Source organism: Arachis ipaensis, chromosome B08 (assembly GCF_000816755.2).
Source record: "Arachis ipaensis cultivar K30076 chromosome B08, Araip1.1, whole genome shotgun sequence".
NCBI classification, from domain to species: Eukaryota; Viridiplantae; Streptophyta; class Magnoliopsida; order Fabales; family Fabaceae; genus Arachis; species Arachis ipaensis.
This window is the reverse complement of record NC_029792.2, coordinates 55,300,944-55,326,315: the sequence shown is the minus strand read 5'-3', so window position 1 is coordinate 55,326,315 and position 25,372 is coordinate 55,300,944. Positions and strand designations below refer to the sequence as shown.

Genomic DNA, 25,372 nt, shown 5'->3' with positions numbered 1-25,372 from the left:
TAATAATAATAATAATAATAATATTGTATGGACACAAGATTAATTAGTTAACAAATTGAATTTTAATTATTATGTTTTATTTTCTACTCATATTTATATTCATTAGTTATTTTACTTTTTTATATTTACAGTAAATATTGAATGTAAAAAAGAAAAAAAATATTAATTGTTATGTATTTTATTTATTTAGATTTACAATTAAATTTGATATAATTATAACAAGTATCTATAATTAATAGTAACATGATACTATAACTTTAAGTTGTATAATATAATAAAAAAGAACGTAGCAATTTATATTTGCTTCCTATATAGCAATTATATTATATATATTTATATATCTCTTCTTTTAGCTCTTTCCTAAAAATATTGGCACATAATTAATGTAGATATATAATATAACACCCTACCATACAGAACTTTACACCTAGGATGTAAAACAGAGGTGGCGAGGCGCTACGACTACTAAAATAAAATACATACATATAATAGTAGAAAGAATATAATAAACTAGGAGTCTTGAAAAATGGGTCAAACAAACTCGTAAAATAAAAAGCACAATGCCCCAAAACGGAATAACTTGCGTGCGAAGAAACCTGAAGATTACAGACATGAATAAGCAAAAGAATAAAAGAAAGCCAAGAACACAGTGAAACTAGCTCCTGACTTAGCCTGCGAAGCCAAGGCTGACCGAAGAATATTTACATATATATACATAAGTATCCCAACATCCAAAATACAGAAATAAGTCCCTAACTCTCCTGTAACCTCTATGAGGAAAAAAATAATCAAGTTTCTTGGAGAGCAAGCTAGTACATACACACATACATATACAAACTAGAAATCCAAAATACACCGGGGACTGCTCCGCTTCAAGGAATCCAGACGCCTAGCGAGGAGCCTCTCGACCTGCATCTGAAAATAACAACACTGTATGGGATGAGAATCGAAGGTTCTCAGCATGGTAAAGGTGCCACGTGAATAATAAATAAGGTCCTAGGAATGAAAGAGGCAATCCTAGAACTCCGTCATTCAGTTATCAAACTTAGTTTCTAAACAAGCCATAAATACGGGTAGGTAACCTAAACATCCCTGAAATTACTCATTTTATAATCCTAACATAACTCCATATCGTCTCACCCTTCCTCCGTCCCTCCGTCATCCATAATTCAACAAAGACAAGCAACCAAACAAGTTCACGTACAAATAGTAAGCAGATAGTGTAAGTAGCAAGTATAACAGGTAGCAGGATGTATATATTCAGTTAGGCAATCCCAAGTAATGCATAGCAATGAAAACAAATAAATGCATATGATGTATGCCTGTCCTATGGCTGATGAGGCTCATCTGTCGGTTATCTAGTCAACCCGACAAGTCCGAAAACCTTAGACTGTCCCACGTCGTGCATCCCCATGAGTCTATGCATAGATTTCACATTCATTAATCATTCAAATCACTCAATAGGGAGCTATCCATACCTGGGAATTTATACGTGCCCGGTCACCCTTACGACGTAGAGTCAACAGAGTATCGAGTTTCAACCTGAAACACGTGGTGGCAAGCCACAGTTCTTACCCAGGGAAACTCGTGTCTCAGATATCATTATTCATAAGCCATTTCATTTTCATACTCAATATATAATCATTTATCAAGCCATGGCATAAAACTTCATTTAACATTCTCATCTTCTTCATATAATTCATTATTTTACCTCTTACTTCATCTCCAAGTTATCCTATTTTCCTAGCTCCGATTAGCTACTGGACTTAGTACTATACTTTAAGTCTAAAAGAGAGGAAAATGGAGGTTTAGAAGTGAAAATCTGGTTTAAAAGACCCAAAATCCAGTTTTGCAGTAACCAGAGGTCACGCGTGCGCGTGGGTCACGCGCACACGTGGAGAGAATAGCATCTCACGCGTACGCATGGTTACTCGCGCATGCGTCGTTAAAATGTCACGCCACACGTACGCGTGGATGTACGTTTTTGAAAAATTGGCAGAATGCCCAGAAAGCTGCATAACCAGCACTTTAACACCTGCATAACCAATTTTATACAACAAACTTCCGTCATCCATAACTTTCTCTACAAAATTCTGTTCTTCACAAAATTGATATCGTTCAAAAGCTTATAAAACTATCTTTCATTTGAAATCAACCCCATTTCCATCCAATATTAGAGGAGCATGTTATGGATTTCCAAAGTTCACCAAAATTCACTTTTTACCAAGTAACACCCAAACCTCATTTTCACCAAATTCATATTCCTTGCCCAAAAAAACCTATATATTCTTAACATATCAACTCCCATTTCATTAAATACTATCCACTAGTACATTAATATTCATACCAATACGTAAAACTCATACATTAACCATAAATCCACCCTTTCCAACCATAAGCTTCCATTTTATAATTCGTTAACAATCACTCATAAATCACCTTTAACTAGCTCAACAAGCCATAATCACCAAATTCAATTAACCTATATCAAAATCATCATCAACCTTTCATTAGCAATTCCAAGAACACATATCCAACAATGTCAACATCTCATGATCATAATTTTCAACACAAGCTCAAGCATTAATATAACCATCATCATCACAAAACCAACCATTTAATACATTAATTTGTCCAACATCATCACAAAGCTAGCCATTTAATACATTGTACCATTTCAACTTAACCTATGGTTCCCTAGCCTAAGTTTTCACAAAACCTTAACTGTTAAACATGCGAAACCTAAACCATACCTTGGCTGATCACTTTATTTAATCCAAGGTAGCCTCACAAGCTACAAAACAGCCCCTCAAGCTTAGAGTAACCAGCTACAAGCTTAGCTTCAATCATCACCAAGCCTCCAAATACTCACTTTTCAATTCTAATGCATGTATATAAACCTAAATCACACCTAATACACATATATGCTCTAAATTCAGCTTCTTCATAATAAAATCAAAATTTATTAGGGTTTAGGTTGTTCTTACCATACCCATACGCATAATAACTCATGCCTAATAAGCTCTAGAAGCTAAATTGAACCTAAAACACCAAATTGGGAAAGATTTCATCAAAAGGGTTCCATTTCACCATAAGAAAGGGGATAGAGATTCTGGAATGAATATGAAGCTTACCGGTGAAATTGATCCAACAGAAATGTAGAGCTCGACACGCTAGACGCGTGGCCGTAAACGGTGCGATGATCGGAGGTCGAACGGAGAAGTTACGGCGTTCGGAAATTGAAACAAGGGTTTCGTACCCTTCTCTTATTCTCCCTGCGTCTACACTACTTCTGTTGTGTTCTAAGGAAGAAAATGAGCTCTAGCTCATTTATATTCTAGGCCGGTTGGGCCCACGGCCCGATTTGGGTTCGGTTCAACCGGTTCGGCCCATCCTGTTCAATTTTGGGCCAAATTTTTCGAAATTGGTGTCAAAATTCTCGTTTCGAAGAGCTCTATCCTATTTTGTTATTAGTTTTATATTTTTAATTTTCCTAATTAAAATTCAGTTTATTGACTAATTATTTATCAATTTTAGCGGGGTTTACATCCTACCCACCTAATTAGGAATTTTGCCCTCAAAAATCAGATTCAGTTATCTGAAAAGAGGTGTGGGTAGTCCTTCGGTATATTCAGAGTTTCTTGAAGCTGACCCCATTACTCGAAACGTCCATCTCCTTTCATTTAAACTGGCTTAGGTTGTAAGACATGAATTTGTTTTAGAAGCGTGTTTCAGAAGTTACGAAATATGGAGTACGTCGAATAGGTTCGAAAGTTACGGCAGAAAACTATTTGGTACGCCATTAGCTATCAACACTTTTGAAAAATTGAAATGGGCTAACTTAGCGGGTTTTAACTTTCTTGTTTTTGATTGCTCATCCGATTCTAGTCGTTGAAGCAATTTTCAGAGATATGTGTCATTTTCCTTCCAACTTGGGAAGTCTTCTTCTTAGATCTGCCTAACTCTTTTGTCGGCTTTCTCATGAGAATCCTAACTCAAATTTACGTTACTTTTTCTCCGTTGTCTTGGCTATCAAATTCAGGAACTAAGATGTTTGACGTTCCAGTTTTCGATTAATTCAAAGGTGTTTAGCATACTTGTGAAGTCTCACCTTCTCCCTGATGTATTCTCTCGTTGATATCCCTACTAAGTAGTTTACTCCGATAGGCGAAACGGACTTGGTCACTTGGCTCACGATTCCCTAACAGTATCACCTTTTGTCCTAGACCTCGTCAACCTACTATGAAATCGATGGCTGTTCTCTTTTACCTTTAATGTAGAACCTTCGATGGTTGTAGCATTTCGCACGGCTTCTGGTGGTCACACTTTTCTTTCTCATGTGTCGAACATGTAATCACGTAGATTGTCACTTCGTTCTTCACTTCTGGCTGCTCAAAATATCTTCTTGGATTCACGATACGTTTTATTAAGTTTAGGGCCAATTCGAAAATCCTCCGTTGTAAGCTTCGGACACTAGTTTCTCGTCTCAACTTCCGATTTCGACACTTAACTCTCTCTTGGTATCTGCTTGATTCAACAAGCTTCGATACTCTTAGTAGCTCCTTATCACTATTTTTGTGCTCCCTCAGTCTTTGACTCTACGATCTTTATTTCAGCATTGAACATATAAATCTCTTCTTAATTCCCTTTCGTTTACCAGACTTCGACGTCTTTGGCAGTTCCTTATTGTTTCGTTACACATCCCGTACTTCATCGATGCCACGTTGTAACCTAGCAATGGATCTAGATCGACACTTCCAACTTAAAACTTTAACTCATCTAACATTTCCTCTTTTGAAATTAATGTCCAAGAATCTCTTAGAAATTTCTTGCTTAGGACGTCTACCAAAACCTCACGGTTTTACATCAGCACGCATCTTAAGTCCTCCAATAATACATCGTACTCATTCCCTAAATGCTTCATTAGGCTTAAGCGATACAAGTATTGGTGGAAATATCAATCTTCTTTTCATGGCTCGAAGGCTTCCATCGTATCCTGGTATTTCATTCACACGGTGCACCTCCTTGCATTTATTTAGTCACAAGCGATACGATCAGTGAAGGTTAAGGCTCTAAATTCCCTAGTAATGTCGCTGGTTCATTTTTATGTTCAATAGTCTTGCTCTAAAGGATTGACTCTCTAATAGTTGCATCTAAGAATTATGCGCGACGTAAAATTCAATACGAGTTGATTTTCTCCAAGAAATATGTTCAAAGGGACGAACGAGTGACACGAACGGTGTTCACGAGAATTCAAAAAGAAAGTCTGGCATACAGTTAACTAGAGTTGTACGGAACCAATGGAGTGTACAAGGAGAGAAACCAAGTGGCATCTCAGGGGAGGAGTTCAAATCAAAGCTTAAATAGGATGAATAAAGTATGTCGAATTAAATAGGTTCTAGTTCGCTTTTAAAAGAACGCGAGTTTCCACAAGAGAGCAACTCCATGCACCGCAGGTCTCCGGGATTCAAAGATTATATGATTATATTAGGATGAGTCCAGGTTTATTCTAAAAAAAGGCAAGCTTTATATAAGTAAGGAACCAAATCAGGAGAACGATGAGTTGGGCTTTTACAGGAAAAGATTTAAGATGGAGTTTTCAATATAAGCTATAAGAGGAAGATTAGATTAAGTCGTGAAGATTAGTGGGCGTGCTCTCGCAAGGAACACTTAGATTCTCTCTTCCTGTACTTCCTTCAACTCGGTCCTGAGTTTTACCGATTATAATGATGTCTTCCCTTGTGGTGAAATCAACACTGATCCGGCTTTCAACACTAAGTCTATCGCAAACTCACGTTCTTTCTAAAGTGGAAATTCTGGTACATCTTCAAGAATGGTCTCAAAACTCTCTCGTATAGAAATTTGGTCTCACCTTTACTTGTCTCTTAATCAATTAGCAACTTAAAGGTTAAATCCGCTCTATTCCTCTTCCTCGAAGTCTTAACATCACTGGATTCCAAACGGTAACTCCGCATAGCTCTCGACAGTTCCAATTTCTTAGCTGTAATCCACCCTACTTCCATTACATCATTCTGATTCTTATCCTTCAAGAACCTAGCCACTCCTCTAAGTTAGCTAAGTATCACTCCGTCTCAACAACTAATAGTTTTCAACTAATCATCGACTTAGACCTCATGATTACTGAAACTTGTCATGCATCACGAATGAATATTACATATCAATGGTACGCAAGGAAGTTAAAAATTCAACTGCTGGTTTATAATTACCTCGGATCTGAAAATCGGATTCAGTTGCATCTTAGTGTTTCTTTTGTGGATAGTCTCGAACTGTATGCCCCAGCTCCCCGCACTTGTATCATACACCTAGCCCGACTCTATGCGGCTCATCTGGATCAGTCTCTCCATGGCCTTCCTATAGCATCGCCCTTTTCATGAAGTAACTTTCTGCGAATTGACTTTTCTTAACCAATTCAGTGAAATCCGTTAACCTTTGCAGATACACGTAGCCGAAGATGTCTCTCCTAAGTCCTTTCTCATACTGAGCACACTTCCACACCTCATAGTCGGCTGGATTTCCTTGACAAACTTTTGAGAGACGACACAAGTTGTCGAATTCACGGGTATAATCAGCAACAGACATATTCTCTTGCTTCAGCTGCATTAACTCCAACTCCTTTGCAATGTGAAGTGCATGTAAGAAATATTTCCCATAAAATTCTATCTTGAATCTATTCCAAGGGATATCTATTAACTCCATCTGCAAGGTATGATATAACTCATGCCACCATTCCTGAGCATCTCCCTCCAACATGTAAGTCACTATTTCCACTGACTGTGCTTCCGGTATGCGCTGAGTGTATAAAAATCTTTCCACGTCTCGAAACCACCGATTAGCCTCTAACGCATTAGCATTTCCATTAAACTGAGGTGGACCATTCTTGAAGAAATCAGTAAGGGTCATAGACCTATAGTATTGACCTATATTGCTCGTACCAACACCCGAGCTTCCATCTCAGGGTCCTCGCATCGGTTCGGTCCTAGGATTTTCCCTCCAGCTACCTCGCTCGGATCTGCGAGTCGATATTTGGTCCCTGTTCACACCAAATAATTCATATTAAGGTGATCAGTCTCAATATCTCAAGTTTAGTGCTTAAGAGTCCCAGATGCATTCTCACGAACATGTATGCTACTTATATCAGTTAGATATCCTAATAGCACATAGACACATACACAGAGAAAACACAAAAGCATATTCAGTCCGGCCTCAGGCTCTATAAGAATGAAATGCTCTGATACAATAATGGAACACCCTACCACACAGAGCTTTACACCTAGGATGTAAAACAGAGGTGTCGAGGTGCTACGACTGCTAAAATAAAATACATACATATAATAGTAGAAAGAATATATAAACTAGGAGCCTTGAAAAATGGGTAAAATAAAACTCGTAAAATAAAAAGCGCAATGCTCCGGAATGGAATAACTTGTGTGCGAAGAAACCTAAAGATTACAGACATGAATAAGCAAAAGAATAAAAGAAAGCCATAAACACAGTGAAACTAGCTCCTGACTCAGCCTGTAAAGCCAAGGCTGGCCGGAGAATATATATACACATAAGTATCCCAGCACGTAAAATATAGAAACAAGTCCCTAACTCTCCTGTAACCTCTACGAGGAACAAAATAATCAAGTTTCTTGGAGAGAAAGCTAGTACATACACACATACATATACAAACTAGAAACCCAAAATACACCGGGGACTGCTCCGCTTTAATGAATCCAGACACCTAGCGAGGAGCCTCTTGACCTGCATCTGAAAATAACAACACAGTATGGGATGAGAACCGAAGGTTCTCAGCATAGTAAAGGTGCCACGCATATAATAAATAAGGTCCTGAGAATGCCAGAGGCAATCCTAGAACTCCGTCATTCAGTTATCAAACTTAGTTTCTAAACAAAAGCCATAAATAGGGGTAGGTAACCTAAACATCCCTGAACTTACTCATTTTCTAATCCTAACATAACTCCAAATCATCTCACCCTTCCTCCGTCCCTCCGTCATCCATAATTTAACAGAGACAAGAAACCAAACAAGTTCACGCACAAATAGTAAGCAGATAGTGCAAGTAGCAAGTATAACAGGTAGCAGGATGCATATATTCAGTTAGGCAATCCCAAGTAATGCATAGCAATCTAAACAAACAAATGCATATGATGTATGCCTGTCCTATAGCTGATGAGGCTCATTTGTCGGTTATCTAGCCAACCTGACAAGTCCGAAAACCTTAGACTGTCCCCCGTCGCGCATCCCCATTACTCTATGCATAGATTTCACATTCATTCATCATTCAAATCACTCAATAGGGGCTATCCATACCAGGCAATTTATACATGCACGGTCACCCTTATGACGTAGGGTCAACAGAGTATCGAGTTTAAACCTAGAACACGTGGTGGCAAGCCACGGTTCTTACCCAGGGAAACTCTTATCTCAGATATCATTATTCATAAGCCATTTCATTTTCATACTCAATATATAATCATTTATCAAGCCATGGCATAAAACTTCATTTAACATTCTCATCATCTTCATATAACTCATTATTTTATCTCTTACTTCATCTCCAAGTTATCCTATTTTCCTAGCTCCAATTAGCTACTAGACTTAGTACTATACACTAAGTCTAAAAGAGAGGAAATTGGAGTTTTATAAGTGAAAATCTGGTTTAAAACACCCAAAATCTAGGTCTGCAGCAACCAGCAGTCACGCGTGCGCGTGGGTCACGCGCACGCGTGGAGAGAATAGCATGTCACGCGTACGCGTGAGTCATGCGCGCGTGATCATGCGCATTGGCCTCTCACGTGCACGTATGGCTACTCGCGCATGCGTCGTTAAAATGCCACGCCACGCGTACGCGTGGTCCACACGTAGGCGTGGATGTATGTTTTTCAAAAATTGGCAGAATGCCCAGAAAACTGCACAACCAGCACTTTAGCACCTGCATAACCAGTTTTATACACCAAACTTCCGTCGTCCATAACTTTCTCTACAAAATTCTGTTTTTCACAAAATTGATATCGTTCAAAAGCTTATAAAACCATCTTTCATTTGAAACGAACCCCATTTCCATCCAATATTAGAGGAGCAAGTTATGGACTTCCAAAGTTTACCAAAATTTACTTTTTACCAAATAACACCCAAACCTCATTTTCACCAAATTCATATTCTTTGCCCATAAAACCTACATATTCTTAACATATCAACTCCCATTTTATCAATACTATCCACTAGTACATTAATATCCATACCAATACGTAAAACTCATACATTAACCATAAATCCACCCTTTCCAACCATAAGCTTCCATTTTATAATTCATTAACAATCACTTATAAATCACCTTTAACTAGCTCAACAAGCCATAATCACCAAATTTAATTAACCTATAAAAAAATCATCATCAACCTTTCATTAGCAATTCCAAGAACACATATCCAACAATGTCAACATCTCATGCTCATAATTTTCAACACAAGCTCAAGCATTAATATAACCATCATCATCACAAAACCAACCATTTAATACATTAATTTGTCCAACATCATCACAAAGCTAACCATTTAATACATTGTACCATTTCAACTTAACCTATGGTTCCCTAGCCTAAGTTTTTACAAAACCTTAAATGTTAAACGCGTGAAACCTAAACCATATCTTGGCCGATCACTTTATTTAATCTAAGGCAGCCTCACAAGCTACAAAACAACCCCTCAAGCTTAGAGTAACCAGCCACAAGCTTAGCTTCAATCATCACCAAGCCTGCAAATACTCACTTTTCAATTCTAATGAATGTATATAAACCTAATTCACACCTAATACACATATATGCTCCAAATTCAGCTTCTTCATAATAAAATCAAAATTGATTAGGGTTTAGGTTGTTCTTACCGTACCCATACGCATAATAACTCAAGCCCAATAAGCTCTAGAAGCTAAATCAAACCTAAAACACCAAATTGGGCAAGATTTTATCACAAGGGTTCCATTTCACCATAAGAAAGGGGATAGAGATTCTGGAATGAATATGAAGCTTACCAGTGAAATTGATCCAACAGAAATGTAGAGCTCAACGCGCTGGACGCTTGGCCTCGAACGGTGCGGCAATCAGAGGTCGAACGGAGAAGTTACGGCTTTCGGAAATTGAAACAAGGGTTTCGTACCCTTCTCTTCTTCTCCATGCGTCTACGCTACTTCTGTTGTATTCTAGGGAAGAAAATGAGCTCTAGCTCATTTATATGCTAGGCCAATTGGGCCCACGGCCCGATTTGGGTCCGGTTTAACCGGTTCGGCCTATTCGATCCAATTTTGGGCCAAATTTTTCGAAATTGGTGTCAAAATTCTCATTTCGAAGAACTCTATCTTATTTTGTTGTTAGTTTTGTATTTTTAATTTTCCTAATTAAAATTCAGTTTATTGACTAATTATTTACCGATTTTAGCGGAGTTTACATATAACATATATACTAAGCAATTATCTCCATTGAATTAATCATAAAGGTTAATAAAAGATAATAACATAATTTTTACTTAATTGTAGAAAGTATCTCCATTAAAAATTAAAATTGCTCTATTAAAAAAATTGTATACAGTTTGCGTATGAATAGGGCTAGGATTGGAGACTATATATCGATAGCAAACATAAAAGCTTATTGCACGCATTGTGGAATAAATTTATAAATAAATAAATAAATATAAAAGAAAATAATTATAACAAAAAAATATGTAATATATGTGATTTAAATATTTTAATGTATAATTAATATTTATGTATGTATAAATAAAGAAATATTCAGAATTATTTAAAAAAATTAATACATACGTATACATAAATAAAGAAATTACTGTAATCTATGAAGATTACACATGAATTTTTTTTCTAAATGAATTTATTTTAATTATATTACAATTACACTACGCCAGAAGCGGCAAATGGCGGCGGCCATATACCAGCGGTCTTCAGAAATGCCGCTAAAATACTAGATTGTGGCAGTCTTAATGACAGTTTGAGATGGGGCTGCTAAATCAAACAATTTAGCTGTGGTTTAAAGGCAAAACACCACACACAAAATCTCCAATTGGAATTAAAAAAGAAACCTCTCCCTCAGTGATTCAAGAAAAACACAAAACCTCCACGTTCAGCGGTCTCTGTCCCTATCCCTATCCCTATCCCTATCCCTATCCCTGTCCCTTTCACAGTCGTCATCGCGGTCGCGGCAGTCATAGTCAGCGGAGGGTTTGGAATTGGCAACGGAATTGGAAAAAGGTCGATTACGAGAAAGGAGCTACTCTTGGCGGCACTTCCGGTTGGCGATTTTCCTCCTGACAACGCTGGAGTGCCAATTTCTTGCCCTGGGCTTTGGTAAGGAAGACAGGCTTGGATGCTGCAGCAGAGTTGGTGGCTAGCCGCTACATCCTTCCTCGTCACGGATCTGCTCAAGCTCCTGCAGAGCTCCTGCGCACGAAAGAAAGGTGGAGTGGCACGTTCGTTGTTCGTCCCTCCGCTGTAAACGTCCCGATGTCATCGTCCTCAACCTTCCCCCTTGCTCTGTTGTGCGCCACTCGAACGCACCCTCTCCCTACTTCCTCGTTTGCTTTTTTTTCATTTTTCTATTGTTCCAATTTTATCTTTTGTCTTCGTACGTTTGTTTCAATTTAATCATTTTGCTTCTTGATCGAATATCTTTGCATCAATTTAGTTTGCTCGTTCCCAATTTGTTTGCTATTTTGGTTTGAACCCTAGTCTGATGAAATTTTGCCCCAATTTAGTGACTGATAATATTCTCTACCTTTCTTGATCTCTGTCTTTCTGCATAATTTCTTTAGCTCGAGTCTCATGAAAAATGATGTTACTATGCAATCTGATCTTGGTATCTATTTTTACCTTTTCTAAATTGACATTGATAATAGATTCTTATTATTGAATCCATATCTTAGCTATCAATATGATAGTTTTTATATTGGTTTGCGATTTAATCACTAAAATAAAACTGTTTATTTTCATAATGTAATTGAAATAGGAAAAACTTAGAGATGGTCATATAAAGAGGAGAACTGTGTGTTAACTCTCCTGCACTTATTGGCACCAGAAATAATGTTAATAGTCCATATTGAAAAAGAATGGATTGAGGCAGCCATAGATCATCTTCAAAACTGCATGTGTCTAAGGTTTCTCATGGTATTTATTGCCTGATGTTCATATCAATTTTGGTTTGCTTGGTTGATCTTTGCACCCTATAGGAATTGATTGTGTATGGTTCATTCTTTACTGTTTCATTTCTTATTTGTCCCTTATACTATTTCTATTTCTTCAAACACTGGTCATGGATTATTTTCTTTGTTTAGGCCCAGGCTCTCCTCAATCAATTTAGAAGTCAGAGACATAATGCGGGGAGGGGCTGATTTTGAATCCCCAAGCTATTGTACCATCCAATGGTTTTGAATTAACTTTTTATAGTATTTCCCTAATGTATGTATTATTACATGGTGCAAATAATATGTGTAAAGGTGTTTTGCATTATTGTTTCACTTGCTTGTAAAGGGGAGAAATGTTATTTATGGGGGGGGCACAATTTGATTGTTTCCTCTAATGGAAAACCTTTTTTTGTGTTGTGAAAAAAATTTATATATGTAAGTCTAGCTTTTGTTTTTAATAAAGAGAATGTCTGGTTTCTGTTGCTGGCATGGGCAAGAGATGGCTGTGGACAAATAATTTTGTTTTATTTAGAGTTTAACTGCCCATAATGTATGGTATCAACTATCAATATCAAAATTTTTAATAAACAACAGTATAATTATATTTTCACTTAATAGTAGTGATCAATGTACTAAATATTTTATTCCATAATGATAGGCGATAACATTTTATATATTGAACTACACAAGAACCCACTAAAATGGAAATTCTTGTGTTTCTCTTTACATAAACAAAAAGAAACACATGAAAAGATCCACCATATAATTCACACTTTTCCAAATCACTAGTGTTCACTTAATCATGTACTTCCTCCATTCCAGAATGCTAGACTTTCAAGGTTATGTGAAGGGATAAGAAAATCATCAAGTATTCTAAACTTTCTTCAAGAATTGATTTAAGAAACTAAAAATGGTATAAAAATGATATTTTGTATTGAAGTTCTAGAGTGATAGTCAATTCAGAATATCTTAAGTTTAATATTATGGAGTAGAGTTAGTATTTAACTATTTATTAGCCTCATATACAGTTAGTTGGATTAGATTAGAGCAGCACTTTGGTAATTAGTCTGTTAGCAGTTAGGAACTAACCATTATCTAATTATTTAAGTTCTGATAATCCATACTCATGTTCAGTAACACCATCTTTTATGAATGCATTCTTCGCACCTGCATCTTCATTTCTTAGATGCCCTTCTCTTTGATGATATTAGAGCTCCCTATATAATGGGGATCTACTGTACCACTTTAATTTTATACATTCAAGGAAGAGAATCATTGAGCACATTCTTCAACATTCTCCTAAATTTATTCTAATTTCTAATCAAGATAAATATTTAAAGACATTAATATCTTGAGAGCATTTAAAAAGAAAAATAGTTAAATAATTTTCTTGTTCAGAAATTTAGAGGATGATTAGGAAGAGGTTACAGGAGATACATGATTGTTGATTGTTGTTTTAATAAAATGAAATACTACCAAACAAAAAGTGGTACTTATTTTCTAATTTTTATCATGTAGAATTCTGTTTACTATATAAGGTATATTTTTTTAAATAAAAATATAGTGTCAAAAGAATTTTAAATACTGCATTGCAAGCTTATAGAAATTAATATTCACTTGTAAAAAGAAAAATTGTTTTAAGAATGAGCCCAGCATGAGATTACTGCTGTTTTTTCTGATATTTGCCAAAATTTTATGTTATTTTCATTTCTTTAACTTCCTGTTAAATGTTATGGCTTAGAGTTTAGGTGAGGCCCGAAAAATTGATGAATCATTTCAGCTGCTTGAATCAGTGGAAAATGGTAATGCCTTGGGAAGTCCAAAGTTGTCAACTCCATTGATTTTGGGTTTGCTAAATTCCTTAATTCAAGCAGGTGAGTCAGACTAATTGATCTTATATTTAACATAGTTAAACTGATTTTCACAACTTATGATAAGTTTAGCATTAGGTCAGGACATCTTGTCAGTGGTATTAATTTAATTCTATTTAGGTTTAGTACCTGCTGGAATTGTTTATTAAGTAACTACATATCAATTTCTGTAGTTTGCCATTGCATTTTATGTTTTATTTAGTTTGGGGAAATTTCTATCTTTAAGATATATACATTTGTCTTATTATATAACTTACTAATGAAGGTTTTGCTCTGATCCATGATCTTGTAAGACTGAAAGTTTCATTGTGATAATTGTTTAGCAGTTACAGGGATTGCAAATGTTAGTCATAACAGAACAAAAATATTTACAACACTATCTTAAATTTTTCTATTGGTTTGAGATGGTTCTCTAGCAGCAATTTTCTCAGTTTCTCTATGTAAAATACAGGGTTTTGGAGAAGCAAAGTATCTGGCTTTAGAACTCCTTACACTGCAATAATTGATGCTTTACTAAATGTGACTCAGTTAAGGGTATGTTGTTATTTTACAAATTTCTTACTTTTCTTGTTTAATAGAGAAGATAATTTTAGAAAGACTTGAAAACATAAATTGATGTTATTTTGAATTAGTATTTGTGGGGAGTGATGATAAATAGTAACCAAATTCATATTTTTGAAATAATGATATGTGTTGGCTTGATTTTCTTCTACTGTAACTAAAACTTTTTATGTAATTAGTAGGTGACAATTGCTCTTGCAGTATATGCTAACTGGAGCTTTGAAGGAATCAAGGGAAGGGGATGGGATTGGGCTGGTGTAATCTATCTATTGTTTATTTAGTGTTTCTTTATGTTAATATCTCAAGTTTAATAAATATGATGTAAAGAAAATATGTTACAGTAAAGAGAAATGGTATAAACCATTTGAGTAGTTAATTAGCTTTTTCTTTAAAGCTTTTGTATAAACTTGCGGCGGTTTAAAACTGTCGCATTTTTTTAAAAAAAACCCACATAAATTTGCGGCGGTTTCAAAACCGTCGCAAAATCATATTACCACCCCCTAATAGACGACACTTAACGAACCGCCACTATTAGCTCATGAATAATGTATAATTATATTATTTTACGAAAATATCTTTATTATTGTAATGTCCCAAGCTTTTTTTTTTCTATTATTACTATCCTACCCTTTAATTTTATCAAAATTCCTACATTACCCTTATTCCTCCTACCCAACCCTAACGCTAAATTACTAAACAACTTCCACTCTTCCTCATCAACCACAGCCCCCTTCTTTTCAAAACTCACACCATACACAAATACACCCACGCAGAAAAAAAGAGAGAACGGTAGAAGGGGCTGCTGCCTCCACGCCTCGCCGCTGAAGTTCTGCTGCTACCAAGTCGCCATCGACGTCAACCCTAGAGAAAGAGGGAGTCTGCGAGTTGAAGGAAGCTGGAGGAGTGTCGCTGCCATTAGCGTTTTGCAGTGTCACCATCATGGTCGCCGAGAAGGAGGAGGACCCGCGAGGAAGAGGGACGCGGTTAGTCTCAACGTCATCAGATCCGTCTTTGCCGATGGAGACCCCATCGCCAAGCTGCTGCACCGCCGCTGCCACTGTTGGGTTTCCGGGAAGAGGAGCTCTAGCGGGAGAGAGAGAACGAGAGAGTTCGCAGAAAGAGAAACATCACCATTCACGAACAGAGGGGGGAGGAGGAACTCACTGGAGGAAGAGACTCGTCGCCATGCCTCTAGTCGCCAGGAACGGTAGTACCGTCGCCGGAAAACACGCCGGAGCTTCCAAACTCACCGGCAACACTACCTTGCCACTGTTCTGGTCTAGCTTCTTCCCTTAGTCTGTCCTGTTTTCACCTTATCTCTGCCACTAATTCATTTTTCTACCTTGTCCTTGTTTTGATTTATTTTTGTCTTTGTTCTGTTTTGGATCTTCCAGAATTTTATCTGCCTTTGTCTCTGTATTCGATTTGAAATGACTGCCTGGTGTTGTGGTCATTGTCGCTGTCGTGAGACGCACTCTGGGTTGGTCTCTTCGGTTCGTTAGGACCATGCTGTGAGTAGGCTTTGCATTTATAACCGTTAAGCTTTTGGTTTATGCTATTATGAGTTCTTAATTATATTTATAAAACTATTATTGAAGAACTTTGATTTGATTATAATACTTGATTTATTATAGCTGAATAATTCTTCTTATGAAATTCATATATTAGGAATTTTTACATGAGACTATATATATGTTTGATAAAACTTTATATTATTTTAGAATATTGATTTTATTTGAATATATGCTTTTGAAGTATTAAAGTATTTGTTGGCACTCACTTAGAAATTATGAAATATGTTTCTATGATTGAAAAAGTATGATGTGAAAATATTTCTGATAAGAAAGTATTATCTGATTGATTTGATTCGATACCTTATATATTTGAGAGATTAAAGATTTATTGCATTTGAAACTATATGTTTTGAATTGGTTTGGGAGGCTCGTATTAGAAAACCGTAGTTAACGGCGGTTATGACGTTTAGTAGGGGTGTTGCTAGCCTAACGTGTAGGCCACACGTTAGATTTGTTATTCTGTTAGGACACACAAGAGGAAAGGGCTACCCATAGAGGTGGAGCCACCCATGTGTGGACTTTTGATTTGATTTCTGTATGAGAACTCCCTTATTGATTCACTTATTATTGTTAACTATTATTTTCTAATTAAAGTTACTTTGATAATAATGTTTATATGGTCTCATGTCGATTATAAATGTACTGTCTAGTCACTGAGTTTTAAAACTCATCCTTTTTTTAAAAAAAAAATATTTTTCAGGAACAAATACTTGACTATGTGATACTTTTTACTCAAGAGTAACAATCTGCAGCGAGTACGTATTCTTTGTCGAGTTCCTAGATGTATATACTCCATATGTCACAGGCAGGATCTAACAATTTGTAATTATTTTATTTTTGTTGGAATATATATATAACTAATTATTTTAGAATTTGTAAAATATTTATAACTTTCTTATTCAACTTATAATTGAGTCGGTTTAGGCTTGCTAAGGAACTATTTTCCTGAGCGCCAGTCATGACTCATTTTGGGCCGTGACAAAGTAGTATCAGAGCTTAGGTTTAATCTGTGTAATATAGAGCAAGTGTCCTATGGTAGGATCACAATTGTATAAATAGAAGCGCGCCTATTTGTACAAATTGTGGCACTATCAAGGCCTATAGGAATGTCATCCTTCTCTTTTTGTCATTCTTGTCTTTTGGTTCTTGTCATCATGAGTCATCTGTCGATTCTTGACACCTCTTTTCTCTTCTTTGTACCCATCCTTGAGTTATTATTTGGTAGCTTTTCTTGAACTTGCTTTTGCAATGACTTTAGTTTCGGTTCCGGTTCACAATTCCTGCCTTGTAGCGAGTTCTAATCTTCCTCGCTTTTGTGAATATTTGCTTTAATATTCTTCATCTTCATGTTGTTTTCTATGGTTTCTGATTTCAATATTTCATCCATTATCTAGAAAATTCGATATGTTTTTGCTGTGAATTATTATCTTATTCCTCTCATAGAAACTTGGATTTGTGGATTGTGGATTCACTTAGCTGCTAATTGAGATGCTTTGTTTTGGATTTCGATAAAACAATTTTGTTATTCTTATGTTGATGATCTTTGAAGTTAACATAATTTTGAACCACTCGTGATTCTTTCTTTCGAATCAATAATTTAAAAAAAAAAACTGTTATTCGGTTGCTTAGGTAGAAGAACTACGTGACGAATATATGCATGGGGTGTTATTCTTGTTTGCTAGATTGGAATTATAATATTCTCTATTTAGGTGTGGCAAAATTTTTTTTTTATGATCTGTTAGTTGAATTGAAGATCTTTTCCGATCTGAAAGTTTAGTTGAATTTTTTTTTTGTTTGATAATCTGTTCTGCTATGGCTTTGTTTGTTGAACGTGGCTTTTCTTTCAAGGGCACTATTTCTTCTGGGAACCTTCAAGTTCTTCCCTTTTCAATCTTAGGGTTCCTTTGATTCTGAAATTTTGATTTCAATTTTTAACTCATTTTATTTCTGCTCAGTTACACACTTCATATTTCTCATGGTAAAATGACTCAAAATAGCACGCAAATTAGGGGGCATGAATTTTTTTGAATAGAAATTTCTATGTAGTAATCACTTTTTCAAAACCCATGATTTCTTTTTTTTTTTCTTTTCCTTTTTCGTTTTTCTACTAGTTGATGCTGCTTTGGATTAATACTCTTACCTTGTTGTGAAAAACAACTCAAACCAATTTAGTTTATTGTGTACTGAATATTGCATTGAATTCTGAAGAAGGGTCTTTCTTTCCTCCTTCATTTGTTTTTCAATCATGTTCTGAAATCTAAGATTCTTTGTTGTTTTTCAACACCCGAGTTGAGCATTGTTTTCAATACCTTTCAAAAGTTTTGAATATATACTTGTTGGTTTGTTCTCTCTTTTTGTGTATTTTATTTGTTTGATTTTTTTTTAATACTGTAACATTATTTATTGTACGGGAAAGTGCTTTGAATGTTCAAGCTTCCTTCCTTTATAGACCTTTGTTTTAAACTTTTAATCAATGCAAGTTTTATCCTTACACTTCTGCAATGCTTTGCTTGTTTGGATTTTCATTGAAGACCCTTTACTCACAAGTTCCTAATCCGTTTACTGATTTTCAGCTGTTTCTTAGTTCCAAATTTATGATCTGAAAAAGCATTTTTGCTTGAAGTTGCTTTACCTTGTGCAAGTTAACCATGTTATGGTTTAAACCTTGAATTGTTGCATATGTAGGGGGTTTAATTAAACAATTTTAATTTAAGAATGTCCACAAAATTTATTGAGTAAATTGCAAATAGCTTTAATTGTTGTGAGTGATTAATTGATGATATGAATGCTGAATTGTACTTGTGACGTGTGATTGGAATTAAAAATTAGTGATATGGATTGATTATGCGAATTGTGAATTGTTTGACCAATAATTGCTGTGATTGTTGAATCCTGATGGATTATATTAGTTGATTACTGTTGAACTGGTTATTGTAACGACTTAGTTGGTAAATTGATTGGAGTTAGGTTTAGAGGATAGTTGGAGAGTTGGATTTTGAAAAGTTGAACTAACTTGTTGGAAATCTGAATTTTGAATTCAACGGCAAATTTGGAAAGTGAACCAGTTACTCAATAGTGATTGAAATGATACGAGATTAAAAGCCAAGTAAGGTAGAATAAGTAAAATTGTTAAGATTCCATTTTGAAGGTTTTGTATAACTGGAATATTAGTTATGATTTTTCAAAGTTAAATCGTGAAACCTGGTTTTTTGCATTTTTTTTAATGAAGCTAGAAACTTTGAAAATCTATAACTAATTCTGTGATTATCGGAATTGTATAGGACCAAGTCTGGATTAAGCTTGGGAATATAGGGAGCTGGACTGGTGAATTTAAGACTTTTTCATTAAGTTTATGATTTATGGTGAATTTTTGAATTATGGATGTCAAACCTGATTTTTCTGCAGAATGCTTAACACAACAGTAGCTTGTTTTCTCTACTGGAAATTCTCCAGTTTGAATTTTGAAATGAAACCAATTTTAAATGAAATTTTAGTCTTATCACTTCAATTTCATAAAAAAGTCAGAATTTGTGGAGTTGTGGTTTTAAAGATATGGATTTTTGAAATAAGATATATTATGCAGTAAAAAAAATCAGGTTCTGTTTTCTAAGTCAGTAACTTTGAGACTTTATAATTTTTAATTCTGAAGTGATATTGAGATGCAATCAATTGGAGGTAAAAGTTGAGTTTGTTTAGTATATATGATTCAAATTTCAGGATTTTTCATGTTTTAATGAGTGAGTTATGGGACTTGGAAGAGAATATATTCATTGGCTTTTAGACAGAATTCTGCAGAAAACTACTCAACTTCCGAGTTACATAACTCCTTTATTAAAAATGATATTAACTCGGAACCAATTGGAAAGAAAACCTGGATGAGTGAAGTTGAACCATGTTAATTTTTAAGGTCATTGGATTTAATTTGGATTTTATAATGAATTTTGAATATCATAGGCTGCTGCTGTTTTCTGGTTTTTAAGGCACTGCAGACCAGTCATGGTTTTGCTTCTATTCCCAAAGTTAGAATAAGCAAAAAAGTATGATTTTTGGTTATTTAGAAAGCTTAATCCGAGACGGTCGTTTGGGCGTAAAGCTTGTGCAATTTCGAAATCATTTGGTATTTTAAAAACAAATTTGAGATTGGGCTGCCAATGTTGCTTTGGTGATTATGTTGGATATGGAATTTAAGAAATAGATTTTCTATACTATCATCAAATGTTTTTGAGAATATTTATTGTTATGGCAATTGCTGATAAAAGGTTGGTGAGATGTGGAAATAAAGGGAACCCAAAATTACGTTTAAAGATTTAGACAAAATAAAAAGTAGCAGTTATTATAACTAATGTTAGTTTAAGTTAATTGCAATCACGTCAAATTTTAGTTTTATTTCATTTATCTTATATGGGCTCTATGGGATCATATGAAAATATTTGAGTGTATTTTACAATGATAATAAGATAGATGTACATGTAAATGTTGGCTTAGAGGATAATGAGATGATTGCTTATATTCTTTCATCATGTTTTACATAATCTATCTATTAATGACATGGTTACTTAATATCCAAGGTCATGATAATAATCTAAAGGTACTTAGTCGAAGGTTTCTAAAGAAAGGGAAAAGAAGCATACTGATTTTGTGATAGTTACTGTTAAGTCGCCTATTCCAGAATGTGTTGTCGATTTTGTCTTTCTGCTTATACATATCCTTGCTTGGTTGTGTACTTAGGTATCCTTTAAGATTCTTGATGGAAAAACATTTGCCCCTGATCCCTATTACTCTAATTCATAAATTTTGCATCTTTTGTTTCAATTTAAATTTGTTGACGTGATAGTATTTATGCTTGAAGTGTTTGTCTCATATCTTTTCTTTGAGATTGTGAAATGATTCTCTCTTAGTTGCATCCATTGTTGATGGATATCTTACCTGATTGTGTTCTGAAACATTCTCTTAAATCTTTAAAAAAAAAAAAATTTGTCATTGACTTTGGTTACCTTCTTTTGTACACTGTATCAATTTTCGAGGGCGAAAATTTTTGTAAGAAGGGTAGAATGTAATGTCCCAAGCTTTTTTTTTTCTATTATTACTATCCTACCCTTTAATTTTATCAAAATTCCTACATTACCTTTATTCCTCTTACCCAACCCTAACCCTAAATTACTAAACAACTTCCACTCTTCCTCATCAACCACAGCCCCCTTCTTTTCAAAACTCACACCATACACAAATACACCCACGCAGAAAAAAAAGAGAGAACGGTAGAAGGGGCTGCTGCCTCCACGCCTCGCCGCCGAAGTTTTGCTGCTACCAAGTCGCCATCGACGTCAACCCTAGAGAAAGAGAGAGTCTGCGAGTTGAATGAAGCTGGAGGAATGTCGCTGCCATTAGCGTTTTGCGGTGCCGCCATCATGGTCGCCGAGAAGGAGGAGGACCCGCGAGGAAGAGGGACGCGGTCAGTCTCATCGTCATCAGATCCGTCTTTGCCGATGGAGACCCCATCGCCAAGCTGCTGCACCGCCGCTGCCACTGTTGGGTTTCCGGGAAGAGGAGCTCTAGCGGGAGAGAGAGAACGAGAGAGTTCGCAGAAAGAGAAACATCACCATTCACGAACAGAGGGGGGAGGAGGAACTCACCGGAGGAGGAGACTCGTCGCCATGCCTCTAGTCGCCAGGAACGGCAGTACCGTCGCCGAAAAACACGCCGGAGCTTCCAAACTCACCGGCAACACTACCTTGCCACTGTTCTGGTCTAGCTTCTTCCCTTAGTCTATCCTGTTTTCACCTTATCTCTGCCACTAATTCATTTTTCTACCTTGTCCTTGTTTTGATTTATTTTTGTCTTTGTTCTGTTTTGGATCTTCCAGAATTTTATCTGCCTTTGTCTCTATATTCGATTTGAAATGACTGCCTGGTGTTGTGGTCATTGTCGCTGTCGTGAGACGCACTCTGGGTTGGTCTCTTCGGTCCGTTAGGACCATGCTGTGAGTAGGCTTTACATTTATAACCGTTAAGCTTTTGGTTTATACTATTATGAGTTTTTAATTATATTTATAAAACTATTATTGAAGAACTTTGATTTGATTATAATACTTGATTTATTATAGCTGAATAATTCTTCTTATAAAATTCATATATTAGGAATTTTTACATGAGACTATATATATGTTTGATAAAACTTTATATTATTTTAGAATATTGGTTTTATTTGAATATATGCTTTTGAAGTATTAAAGTATTTGTTGGCACTCACTTAGAAATTATGAAATATGTTTCTATGATTGAAAAAGTATGATGTGAAAATATTTCTGATAAGAAAGTATTATCTGATTGATTTGATTCGATACCTTATATATTTGAGAGATTAAAGATTTATTGCATTTGAAACTATATGTTTTGAATTGGTTTGGGAGGCTCGTATTAGAAAACCGTAGTTAACGGCAGTTATGACGTTAACTTAGATGCATCTGACTCAGACTCCAGCTAGTAGGGGTGTTGCTAGCCTAACGTGTAGGCCACACGTTAGATCTGTTATTCTGTTAGGACACACAAGAGGAAAGGGCTACCCATAGAGGTGGAGCCGCCCATGTGTGGACTTTTGATTTGATTTCTGTATGAGAACTCCCTTATTGATTCACTTATTATTGTTAACTATTATTTTCTAATTAAAGTTACTTTGATAATAATGTTTATATGGTCTCATGTCGATTATAAATGTACTGTCTAGTCACTGAGTTGTAAAATTCATCCTTTTTTTTTTAAAAAATATTTTTCAGGAACAAATACTTGACTATGTGAGACTTTTTACTCAAGAGTAACAATCTGCAGCGAATACGTATTCTTTGTCGAGTTTCTAGATGTATATGCTCCATATGTCACAAGCAGGATCTAACAATTTGTAATTATTTTATTTTTGTTGAATATATATATAACTAATTATTTTAGAATTTGTAAAATATTTATAACTTTCTTATTCAACTTATAATTGAGTCGGTTTAGGCTTGTTAAGGGACTATTTTCCTGAGCGCCGGTCATGGCTCATTTTGGGCCGTGACAATTATAATTATATCAAATTAATATTCAATGCATTATTAAACTAATTATCAATAATCGATATGTTTATCCATTCTAATTATATTAATTGATATAGTTCTAATTCTCATTCATGTGCAATAATTTTATTAGTAGATAGTTGTATCCACAATAATTCATGTTATAATTCTCACTCATTCTAATAATGGTTCGTTAATTATATAGTTCTTTATCTTCTGCTTTAATTAGTGGATAATAATAATAATAATAACAATAATAATAATAATAATATTGTATGGACACAAGATTAATTAGTTAACAAATTAAATTTTAATTATTATGTTTTATTTTTTATTAATATTTTTATTCATTAGTTATTTTACTTTTTATATTTACAGTAAATATTGAATGTAAAGATACTATAACTTTAAGTTGTATAATATAATAAAAAAGAACGTAGCAATTTATATCTGCTTCCTATAGAGCAATAATATTATATATATATTTATATATCTCTTCTTTTAGTTCTTTTCTAAAAATATTGGCACATAATTAATGTAGATAACATATATATTGAGCAAGTATCTCCATTGAATTAATCATAAAGGTTAATAAAAGATAATGGCATAATTTTTACCTAATTGTAGCAAGTATCTCCATTAAAAATATTGGCTAATTATTACTGTGTACAATGAGTGTGTGTGTGTATATATATATATAAGGAGTAATAGTGAATTGTACAATTATTTATCATCTAGAAAATTCGTACCTCAAACATAATTCTTTTTCTGTTTATTATTTTTCATACCTAATGAATGGTCTACGATTCTATCAATAGTATTACCTATGGTAGATTATGTAATGAAAAAGTTTGGAAAATAAAGGAAAGAGTAACGAGTAAAGATGGTCTGCGAGTGCTGTTGCAAGATCACAGACACTTGGAAGATAACTGCATGATGAATGTGGTATATAGAGAAGTTTTTGAGAGCTTATAATGAAAAGGTAAAAACAAAATCTCTTAATTAAATTTATTAATTTATTAAAATTTATTTCTATCAATTTATAATAATAGGCTTACCATTTCTTCTGATAAACAATTTTGCAATTACGTTAATCATATAATTTTGTATACTAACATTGATATAGTATTGTTTTAGGTATATATTTTGCAGACATCAAAGGATAGTGTTGAGTTGTTATTTAGTGGGTTTAAATTATTTATTATTTATTAGAGAACTTTCTGCATTAAAATTCTCTAGTAATTTGTTGTTCATTTTCAGCTGATTTTGATATGTTTTTACACATATAACAATTTATTGGTGGATTTAGGTATTACTAGATTATTTATGGTCACATTCAATATATATGTCTTATTTATTAAAAAAAGTAGATTACTAAAATCGGTTAATAGAGTTAATAATACAATTAATACTAAATTAAGAAAAAACAAACAATACATAACTTATTACTTTTTTATTAGTCAAATTATTATAATTCAAATTAATTTTAACAAAATAACTTAAAATTTTAATTTTAATTTTATCTGGTACGGGTAATTACTCTTTTATATATATATATTAAAAGATTTGAGGGCTCATCATTCTAACTATGACATATCAAAATTTATTCGACATTTATTAAAAAGTGGGTTAGTTTGATCAAATTAATTAAACCTTGATAAATATTGAATCAATTTACATCTATTATTAATACTAGTGCTCAATAACCTTTTACGACCAGTATATAATATAATAATTATTATTATAAGCAAAGAACCGGATTGTGTATAGTATAGTTTTGGCCAATCCACTTGTATCACTATGCATCATACAAAAGGCAAAATAACAATTTTCAAGAGATAGATGCACTGCTCGCTGAAACTCTCAAACTAATAAATTATTTTCCCTTTATATTAATTTTGTTTTATGGATATTCTTTGTCATATTAAGAGAGTGATGATAATGTAGAAGGGGGGCTGTGAAACACACAAATTGTTTGTGGCTGATAGGCACCTCACTTTCTTGATTAGATTCTTGGGCTCCAAAATAATCCTCACCTCCAAAAGCTCATCCACTTGAAAAAAAATAGAAATAAAAATTCTAACTGGATCCCTTATATTTCATATT

The 25,372-nt window shown here is 34.5% G+C and overlaps 1 protein-coding gene and 1 long non-coding RNA gene across 2 annotated transcripts; one reads left to right on the top strand and one right to left on the bottom strand.

The window, feature by feature from the left end:
• Positions 6,373 to 6,921, bottom strand: LOC107611047. The gene has a single exon (XM_016313013.1). It carries the CDS (start codon positions 6,919 to 6,921, stop codon positions 6,373 to 6,375), a length of 549 nt encoding a protein of 182 aa, XP_016168499.1.
• On the top strand, positions 14,182 to 15,020 carry LOC107611875. Its single transcript, XR_002352455.1, has 2 exons — positions 14,182 to 14,617; positions 14,827 to 15,020. It is a non-coding gene; the product is annotated as an uncharacterized LOC107611875 (long non-coding RNA).